The sequence below is a fragment of the Pocillopora verrucosa genome, chromosome 1 (genome assembly GCF_036669915.1).
Source record: "Pocillopora verrucosa isolate sample1 chromosome 1, ASM3666991v2, whole genome shotgun sequence".
Lineage (NCBI taxonomy): Eukaryota > Metazoa > Cnidaria > Anthozoa > Scleractinia > Pocilloporidae > Pocillopora > Pocillopora verrucosa.
The window spans coordinates 16,679,423-16,689,925 of record NC_089312.1 but is presented as its reverse complement, the minus strand read 5'-3'; the positions used below and the strand labels follow the sequence as shown (position 1 = coordinate 16,689,925).

The window sequence follows — 10,503 nt, the reverse complement described above, 5'->3', positions numbered from 1 at the left end:
TTTTATTACTAGATATAGGTTCTTCAAGAGGGCAAAACATAGAACCTCTCCGCTTTTCCGTATATTCTATTCCTAAATCCTTTCAACTTCTAAGAATTAGCTATGATCTCCTCGACCCCAGTTTTGAACTATTTCAGTTTTTTTACGTCTACTGGCTCAGAAGATTTTAAATAATATTTTGGGTCTGTTATTGAACTTCCAAGTTGCGGCGGCGCGGGCGTAATACCGTTTTTTCGTCGCGTGACTCTCTAGCTCTCTACAATATCATGCCGTGCGGTAAATAAATATTCAGTCACTGTTTTTTGGGCTCTAATATCTCCGTTCAAGTATTCAATTGTCATAAATGACTTACACACTGAATTATAACTCTAGCGTTTCAAGGGCCTTAAAACTAATGTGAAAAGGTATTAACTGGAGCCAGAAGTGAAGAACTTCGTAGAATCATGTTTTGCTTTGTGGATAAACACTTCCCACCCATAACATATTTACCCTCTTATTTCCTTGGCCGTTTCCGTAAACTGTAGACTCTCGTTTTTCTCCTCCTCTTTTATTCTACCCTCCCTTTGTGTTTCCTTCCTTTACTTGCCTACTCATGAATATCGCGAGTGAACCTTGATGATCATTAGAGGAAACACCTTTTTTTTAGACAGTTTCATTAGAGCGTGAGAGCTCCGTATTTGCCTTATCTCCCACGTCAGCCAAAAAATAATATTGCTTTTAAAAAAGTCCTTAAAACTTCCGCAAGGGGTTACAAAAAATAACAATCGTTAGCTAATGGCCTCAAGAGCAATAAAGTTCTTTATTTTCCCTAAGGGTGAAGTATAATGTAAGGACAGGTGATCTCCAAATAGATTTGAAGAAGTATAAAAACATTTTAGAGCTGAACATAACCTGAATTTAGGAAGGATAATTTGTGATGCAATTGAAACACCAAGAGAAATAGTCTACGATTCAAAATCTTACAAATATTTTGACAGCTACGTGTATTAGCGTCGCTTTACCGTTAAAGAAATACTGAAACAATTATAAATGAGACAAGTAGGTTACTTTGCTGGGTAGTGGTTTTATTTGTCTTAACCAAGAGTACTCACAACATGCTTTTTTAGCAAACTAACACTGCAACAAAATTAATTACATAGTAGAATTTTTATATGTTATGGATTATAAAGAGTTATGAATTAGTTGCAGTGCAGGCCAAACGAGCGTATGAGCTAAGAACTTAAACAAGTGAAAATTAGGACAAAATTAGGATTCTGCTATGCGTCGGTTATTCATTCCAATTACTGTTTACTAAATTACTGGTAAAGGTGCCAAGTTACGATTTATATGTCTCCTAATGTAAAGCCTGATTTGTCACAACCTTGCTAGGAAACTGCACGTAACCATGTAACAATCATTTCTGCTGTCGGTTTCCACTACTGACGTAAAGCATCGGATAAAGAGGCGATCGATAAATATCAAGTTAGGGCAGGATATAGTGAAATATTACAGTCATGTAATTAATATACCCTGTAGATGCCCTGATGCCCCGAAAATATTTTGGACTTTAAATAATCATGATCAAAATATTCTAGTACTTTGCTTCTATAAACAAAACTAAAAAAATTGTATTCCATCGCTCGAGGCTACTTTGAAAAGAAAAATGACCTCTGAGCCTCTGGCATTTTTTTAAAATTTTTGATAGCATGGTAAATATTTTACATCCAAAGAAAAGGTTTTCAAATTTTATCTCAGTTTCATCTGGTTTTAAGGATCTTTGTGACTTTTGTTGCATGACAGGACTGGGAAAATATATCGATTCGTGATAACAAACAACAATATTTATTTGCTTAAATCTTGATTCGAATATTTGCTCACTCAAAAGTGTTGAGTATGTCCATGTGCTTGCTTCAAGCATTTTTCAATTCATGCTTATCACTTGTGAGATAGGCGCGCTTAAGGTATTATATACCGTGTAAATATACACACAGGTGAGCTCTGAAATTCACCTGATGTCTTATTTCTTCTTGTATCTCCTCAAGTCCTATCTCGGAAAAACACTTCAGTAAAAAGCGGATTGCACAGGTCTGCTTCTCAAAGGCAGAATCCTGACCGACTGTTGGCGATACATCATCGAAAGAGAACACGAAAATAGCAAGTTGGTTTCGGATGAAAGAAATATTGAAAAAAACATCGAAAGAAACATTGAAAGAAATATTTTTATTACGAATCTCTCTTCCAGAGCCAATTTTATCTTGTCAACTGTTGCCTGAGTGGCTTTTATTTTTTTGGCATCATTTTCAAAATCACGCACATTTTTTGCCGCCGCTAAGCTCCCTTGACACTTTGAATAAGACGGTTTCCTATCATGAATTTTACTGCATGATACATCAATAACAATACACGCTAGTACATTAAATGTGTACTTACCAAGTTTATTCAGGTCCAAGATGCCAAGCTCTTTAGTAAGCAAGCACGGTGACTTACACCTAACAGTATTACAAACGTTCTTGTAATCGACAACCAATCAGAATGAACTAGCCACAAACGCGTCACTTGCATGTTACGTGATAGAGTAGAACTTGTAATGTAAATTTGTTAGCTATAATGTAACTTAAAATGATTTTGACGCCAACAGTTCCAAATTTGACGCTTGTTACAGGTCTTGATCACCTACCATCAAAAAGCTCTTTTTCATTGTCTCATAAATAACATGGTTTGAAAGATGAAAAATAAATCGAGATTTTGTGAATTCAAAAAGGCTAAGTTAAGATTATTCTTTGCCTTCCCCAGCTGTTTCCTTTCTGCTTTATGCCATCTATTTACCGTGTGAACTCCAATATCTAAAACTGCAGTAACAGATTTTATCAACGTTTTATCTTGTCGTTGTCTTAATATGTAAATCAGTTAGCTAACGTAATTGATTTCATCTTTGCTCGGTCATTTCCCTGGGTAATTTTTGCTTTTTGCTCTCTTGTCGAATCGTGTTGCCAACGATCTTCACTTGGCAATACCCATACAATCGTGTTCTTTCTATCCTTCCGAATTAAACAAGCAGAGATACAAAAAAAACATAGGACAAAAGAGTCAAAATACACAAAACAGTGAGGAGAACAACGATGAACTAAAAAAAAATTAATTTTGTCGTAATCTGCTCTCAGTACGCCAAACTAGCACTGCATGACTGTGACGTCGCGAGAATCGATAAGCGCATAACTGTTATTACATTTTTAGTTCAGTTTGACGGTGTACGTGTTTCTGCTTTGCCATATCTTCAGTAACCAAGATACAAAGATTAAAATGTATAGTTTATAACGAAGAAATTGGCCATCTTTTGATCGTTAAATTTTTTCTACGTTTTACACTTAATCCATTTTTGGCTTTCTAAAATATACATTTTCTATTGTATTTGATACTCCGATCCTAGGCTATCATGATTTCGGAAAAATTAATTTGATGAATGAAGTAAAATGAAAACACCACCTCCAAGTAAGCATGATAAATAAACATTTAGATCAATATGTATGAGCCTGCGATGCAATTGACGCTTGCTGACATCATGTCATCTTTCAAGTTGATTACACGACGCCGATTGAGTCGCTCACAATATGGCGTCTAAGGTGGACGAAGATTCCGAAGAAGGAAGAAAATCTGTTGAAGAACGGTTGGATGGGAATAGAGAAAAATATGAACAGTGCGCGGTGGAAGAAGTTAGAAAAGAAGAACATTTAAAAAATAGGTCTAAATTTTCTGCGAACGCGCAGGTAGTTGAAGAGTTGTTTGACAATGTTTCTGGAGAAGATTCTGAAAGTGAAACATTTCAAGATGCAGTTGAGGATTTAAATGAAAAAATTAACTCTTGTAAAGCGAAGTCGAGTGAAGATACGAATGAAGAAGAGAAAGAGGGAAAAAACGAGGTAGCGGAGGAAGAAGAAAGGTTAACACCTGAAGAAAAGGAGGTAAGGATTTTAGAATTCTTTGAGTTTCAATTTATACGGCCGTACATGTTTCAAAAGATTTTTTTACATTTTACATACTGTTATACAGCTTCATCCACGCCTGTAAGCACAGTTTGAGTAAATTAATTAATTTTATCAGCTTAGCGCTTGCATTGCATAACAAGTGACAACTGAAGGCACATTTGATATAAAAAAGGGTCAAGATTGTAAGATAAGAATGGTATAGGGGGTTCCAAAAAATTTTACCACAAAGTATGCGTAATTAAAAAGTGTGCCAATCTACGTTGTTGTACAATTTGTAGATTTTGTCTCAGATTACCAGAGCTATCTGATAAGAATTAGAACTTCAGCTTGGATTTCTTTTTATTGATTATGGGCACAATCACTTTTCACTTTTTCTTTTACCTTGATTTTGTTTTACTAAGGAAAGAAAAATACAGGCACAGGAATTTAAAGAAAAAGGCAATGATTATTTTAAAAGATCTGGTAAGTGAATATTTGTGGTAAGTGAGTATTTGTGCAATGTACTTGTTAGCTAATCAACACTAGAAATTTTCTCACGGAACTGTTAAATGATATATAGCACAATTTTTTCCTCAAGATAGGTAGTTTGGGGTCAAGATCAACACTGTACACTGTGTAAAAGTCTTGATGTCATCTTAAATTTAGTCAAGACTCTAAACAGAATTGACTAGAGTTACATTAGACATGTCTTTTTATCTCAACCATATGTAATATTGATGTGATATACTAGGGGTACATACTAGTCTAGATCATTGATATAGAAGTTATTGAGAAGGAAATTTATCGGCCATGACTTCTTGTCATGTAAATATTTGAGGATCAGGAATGTTTTGCTACATCTGGATATGACAAAGTACAAAAGATATATTTTTTAGCTTATGATGGTAACCTCCAGATATTTTTCGCAAGCAGGTGTATGTTTAACAGCTTGCTAATCACTTGAAATGGGGTTAATTTGGCTGCCATACTTGTATATGGTACTCTGAGATGATAAAATAACCCTTATGATCACTAGTAAATTAAGACATGTTCTTGAGGTATTTTTGCATTTCTATTTTTATTGCAATATGTACCAGCTATCCGCATGCCAAACAGAACAAAATGTCAAGCCTTTATTCTCTTTAGGACAAAGTTATTTTATTTATACCATTTTATTTAATGAATGGTTAAATTTAAAAGTTTTGTTTAGCATAAAAACAGCGATGCCATCAATCTTTCTATCAGATTTCAAGAAAAAAAGAAGATACTGACAGTAATGTTCTCATGTACAGCTCCACTTACCAAATATGAAAAATACTCTATTTACTCTATCATCTTGTTTTAATTTATGAATATGAATATACATGTATGTTAAGGGTCATCAATGTTTCATTTCTTTTATTTTTTATTTAGAATATCCTGAAGCTAGAGAACTGTACACCAGTGCAATAAAGATATGTCCAAATGATTTTACAAAGGAAAAATCCATATTTTATGCAAACAGAGCAGCCTGTCTGGTTAAAATGGTATGTTTGCTCCTTTGTGAGATCTATAATATTATATAATGATTGGTTATCAGAAATAATATTATGATTTAAGGGATAGGATGCAGTGTGAAAAAGACTTCTGATGATTGCTGGGTAATGAACACAAAAAGTTTTTTTGTTTGATTTCTCTGCAATAACACAGTAATATGTGCACTGTACCTAATGTTATTTTTTTCATCAAGTTATCTGTTATGCACAGTAGGTATAACTTTTACAGATAATAATCTTGATATTTACGTGGGTTAGCCATGCTTAACTTGATACTTGATTCAAAGAAATGTTTTTATTTATAGGAGCAACACAAAGAAGCAATAGAGGACTGTACAAAAGGTAGAGATTGTTGATTTTACATTTTAGTTTATAAGTTTTTTTTCTTCAAGTGTAGGTTAAAAAAAATTTTAGTTAAATTTTGTGACTGAATGAAAGGTTCAATTTTATGATTACCAGGTATACTGTACTAACAAAAAAAAGTAATAATGATACTGTCTTTATACAATGTACCTTGCAGATGTTCTTTTACTATGGACATGCTTAATTACAAGTTCCTGCATTAATCTTGTGGGTTTTTTTTCTCTGTCTAGCCTTAGACCTAAACTCGGATTACCTCAAAGTTAGACTCAGGAGAGCTCAGTGCTTTGAACACGAGGACAGATTAGAAGAGGCATTAGAGGGTAAAATTTATTAATAAAATTTGAGTGTATCATATATACAAGTGGATGGTAGTATATAATGTTTTGTATTTTTATTTTCAAGGAAGGATGATTGCCTATCAATTTATTTTGTTTCACCACAACCAATTTACCTAAAGGTTACACCTGGTTAAACCCCTTTCCCCAAGACCATCTAAAAACTTATTACCCTATATAACAAGCATACAATGCACATTTTTTTGTGGCTATTTGACATGTGAATCTAGTGTTAAAAGGAATTTTTAAATTGAGGCTTGCAAGTTTTTGGGGATTGCTGAATATTCTCTTCTGGCAGGAAAAGCTTTCTTAGATAAGAGTCCTCCCAAAACAAACTCAGGAAAATGTTTTCTCACGCATCGTTGTGGCCTTTTTTTTTTCATAAATTCTGTATTTTCTCAACACAATGTCTAGTCCACCTGCAAGGTGGGACTCCTGGGGCTTTTTTTACAATTATAATGCCTGGTTAAATCATCTCTCCAATTGAATTAGTTTTGCATTTACCTCAATCTTCACACCTTCTTCTCAAACAGTCAGGTGAGAAACCAAAACCCACCTTGACTTTGTTGCGTGCATTTGAATGTTTCTTAGGCAGTTGGATTGTTTTGAATTTGAGTTCTTATTGGCTTCTCCCTCGTTCTGATTGTCCATATTGGTTTCCTTGGTTTTGGCATTATGGCACTCAAAAGAAAAACCCTCCTTTTGGTGGCAGTATTTTTTAGATTGCATTCTCTAGTTTGGTTCCTTCTTTTTTTTATTGAAAAAGGCATCAAGGGTGTATTTCCCTGTTTCCATTTGTAACCCAAGAAAAATCCTGTAAAAGATAATATTTTTATTCTTAAGAATGTATGGTGAAAGTTAATGAATTTTTTGATCAATTTGTTTCAAGATTACCAGAAAGTGTTTGATATGGATCGTTCATCTCATGTGGCAAGAGAAGCACTAATGGTAAATGATTTTGTATTGTCTACTGAATGTTTACTAACTTGGATGCATCTGAGTGGCTACCATATAAGAAAGCTATCTCAATGTACCATGATTTTCACCTTACATTTACATTGTCTATAATAATTTTCAAACCAAGAATTAAGTCAAGTAACATTCCGCTTACAATTTAACTATGGGGTATGTCTCTTTAATGTGAATTTGCTTCTTTTCCTGAATGTGTGAACTCACATTACATGTAGTCTATTGACAGTGCTATGAACTACTAAACACCATTTATCTGTCCTTATTTGCTTGTTTATTACCTATATACTCCTGAGAATCACAGACTTGTGAGAATGATCAGACAATTTGATGTCAATGAGATGTTTACTCTCTTTTTTTTCTTTACTATCTGAAGAGACTTCCTGAACAAATAAAAGTCAAGCATGAAAAAATGAAAGAGGAAATGATAGGTATGTGTTAAAAAAAGTTTTGATGCCTTTCACAAGGTACTTGCACTTGCTGAATATTGTGTGCATTACGTATCCCTTGCATCATGTGTCCCTTGCAATAACAATGAACACCATGTACAAGTGTACATCTTGCCAAAGTCATCAAATAGTTTCCCTACTTAATTTTTGGGAAATTCCAAAGATTTGGAGTTGTGTGAGTTAGACACAATTACAAGTACAGCACCTACATGTATGTCAAGGGGGTGTCATTTTTTGGAATGTAGTTTTGTGCATGCTGGAGAAAAATTACATGCAATTGATGGTTTTTGTGTAGATGCATGTATTGTATTTAATGCAGTTAAATGCAGTTTAACAGAGTTAACAACAAAGAGCATTAGCAATCTCTACGAGTCAGTAGTTTTTTGCATATGCACATGCATCAGAATTCCATGTGCTCTTTGTTTGAGGTGTTCTTGCATGTGCTTTGTGTGTGAACTTGCGGTGTTGTGAGGAATGCTAGCTCATCATCCAGGCAGTTTTCGCTACACCTTCCCTCTCTATTTCCACTGTTTATTCAATGTGATGGGTGCCTGTTTCTCTTTCTTGTGTGGGGGCTCATGGCTGGGTTGCCAGAATTTGCCAGCCATGGAAAAAGTCTCCATCTAGGTGCTGGCTGCCAATAGTGGAAGCTCCTGGATGTTTCAGGCACCCAACCTCCACTTAGTGATGCAGTTGTTAGTGCCATTAAGTGCCCAACTTCAAATAAGGGCCCACCTTAAAAAGGTGCCCACCCTGTTGTTAGGAAAGTTTATTAACCATACCTCAAGTCAGCAGATTACATGCATTGGGGAATAAACCCCCATCTTGAAAACAAAAGTAAATCATGAAAAAAAATAGCTATAAGCTTAATGATGTTTGCGTGTTTTTGTTTAAATGCATGACATGAACACTGCAAACTCATGCATCTATTGTATACTATGTCAGTTTTTCATTCTTTGTTGACATTGATTTCTTTTTTGTTTAGGGAAACTCAAAGATTTAGGAAATGTTTTTCTACGGCCTTTCGGCCTGTCTACGGACAATTTCAAGGTTCAACAGGATCCTAATTCTGGAGGCTACTCGGTTAATTTTCAAAAATAATTTAGAAGGCTTGAATAAAGTTCAAGTAGACTGTCTAGAGATTCTTCAAGCACATCTACAAATAGATGGAAGAGAGTAGACAAGGGTATAAAATTGTGGACCGAGCTTTTCTCAAATTATTAAAAGACACATCCAAGCATGAACATGTTATCATTGAGTCAAACAATAAGGGAAAATGGGTAATAGCAGTGAAGAAAGGACTTGTGTTACAGCAGGCCTGCTTCAAAATTGAATTATGAAAAACAGCTCCAAAATATTAGAAAGTTCATTATGCTTTTGGGACATATTGTGATGGTATAACATGGCACTAAAATATGGCACTATATTAAGGCACCACAATGTGGCACTTAGTTTTTTTAATGATGATGTTTTTCAAGAGCAGTCTGGTATAATTATATTTTACTTTGTTACTTACCATAGAACTCTTGCCTCCTATTTTGTTTTTCAAACATGTGATCACAGTTTGTTTCTGAAACAAATTCATAAATGTTTTTCTGTGATCCAAAATCTGGTGTTATTGTTGCAGTTTCATTCCTGTTGAGGTAACACTTTTTACAAGCCTTTGCCAATTTGCTCATACCTTCCTTGTTATTTCCCTACTCTTTCTTTTCCTCCCTTGTCACTTTTCTCCCTGCCTTTTTCACTTTCCCCACTTTATTATCTTCAACTTTCTCCTTCTGTTCTCTCAGCCTACTTTCTTCTCTTCCTTCTGACCCTTCTCCTACATAATTCATTGCCTCTCTCTCCTTTATTTCTCTCTGCCTCATGCCCTTACTTTCCTCCCTGCCTTTTTCATTCTTCCCCCACATTATTTAACTTTCTCCTTCTGTTCTCTCAGCCTACTTTCTTCTCTTCCTTCTGACCCTTCTCCTACATAATTCATTGCCTCTCTCTCCTTTATTTCTCTCTGCCTCATGCCCTTACTTTTCTCCCTGCCTTTTTCATTCTTCCCCCACATTATTTAACTTTCTCCTTCTGTTCTCTCAGCCTACTTTCTTCTCTTCCTTCTGACCCTTCTCCTACATAATTCATTGCCTCTCTCTCTCCTTTATTTCTCTCTGCCTCATGCCCTTACTTTCCTCCCTGCCTTTTTCATTCTTCCCCCACATTATTTAACTTTCTCCTTCTGTTCTCTCCGCCTACTCTCCTCCCTTCCTTTCCACCCTTCTCCCAAATCATTTATGGCCTCTCTCTTCTCTATTTCTCTCTGCCTCATGCCCTTACTTTCCTCCCTGCCTTTTTCTACTCTTCTCCCACATTATTATGTTCAACCTTCTTATTCTCTTCTCTCTGCCTACTTTCCTCCCTGGGTTTTCTACCCTTTCCCCTAATTTTCTCTTTGTCTCCCTTCATAAGTGTTGCACTGCCATCTAATTAATTCACTCTTTAGAGTGAGGGATATACAGGAAGAATTGCAAACATTGGGCTTATTGGTAATTGATCCTTTACTGTAGTAGTGTGCTCACAAGATGTTATAATTTCTAATTTTTTACTAAGTGTATTTCATACAGCCCCCTTTAGTACATCTTTTTTTATGTATGGGATGGAAATCCTAAGACTGTGTAAAATTAAACAGATAGGAAAGGCAGTAGTTTTGGATTTTAACAACTGTTCTCCAGAGGAACAAATATAGGATTACAATTGCTGTCATTGGATCACACCAAAAAGTGTATTTTAGTCTTAAATTTCTGCCATTTAAACATTTTAACCCTTTAGCTCCCATGAGTGATCAAGACAGAATTTCTCCTTACAATATCGATACAATATCAACCAAAGAAGTGATAAGAATAAAGAAAAATATAAATTTGGG

The 10,503-nt window shown here is 35.1% G+C and overlaps 1 protein-coding gene across 1 annotated transcript; it reads left to right on the top strand.

Annotated features, from left to right (window-relative positions):
• Nucleotides 1-3,579: 3,579 nt before the first annotated feature.
• LOC131784086 (tetratricopeptide repeat protein 1) lies at nucleotides 3,580-10,373 on the top strand. The gene is made up of 8 exons (XM_059100868.2): nucleotides 3,580-3,938; nucleotides 4,364-4,424; nucleotides 5,355-5,467; nucleotides 5,782-5,818; nucleotides 6,070-6,159; nucleotides 7,064-7,122; nucleotides 7,520-7,574; nucleotides 8,578-10,373. The coding sequence occupies exons 1-8, from the start codon at nucleotides 3,588-3,590 to the stop codon at nucleotides 8,691-8,693; spliced, it is 882 nt and encodes a 293-aa protein (XP_058956851.1). The 5' UTR covers nucleotides 3,580-3,587; the 3' UTR covers nucleotides 8,694-10,373.
• Nucleotides 10,374-10,503: the final 130 nt, after the last annotated feature.

Excerpts from the sequence above, each read along its gene's own strand:
- LOC131784086 (XM_059100868.2), top strand. The coding sequence starts at position 3,588 with ATGGCGTCTAAGGTGGACGAAGATTCCGAAGAAGGAAGAAAATCTGTT. Across the intron at positions 5,819-6,069 it reads AATAGAGGACTGTACAAAAG|CCTTAGACCTAAACTCGGAT; the intron begins GTAGAGATTGTT and ends TTCTCTGTCTAG. Across the intron at positions 7,575-8,577 it reads AATGAAAGAGGAAATGATAG|GGAAACTCAAAGATTTAGGA; the intron begins GTATGTGTTAAA and ends TTTTTTGTTTAG.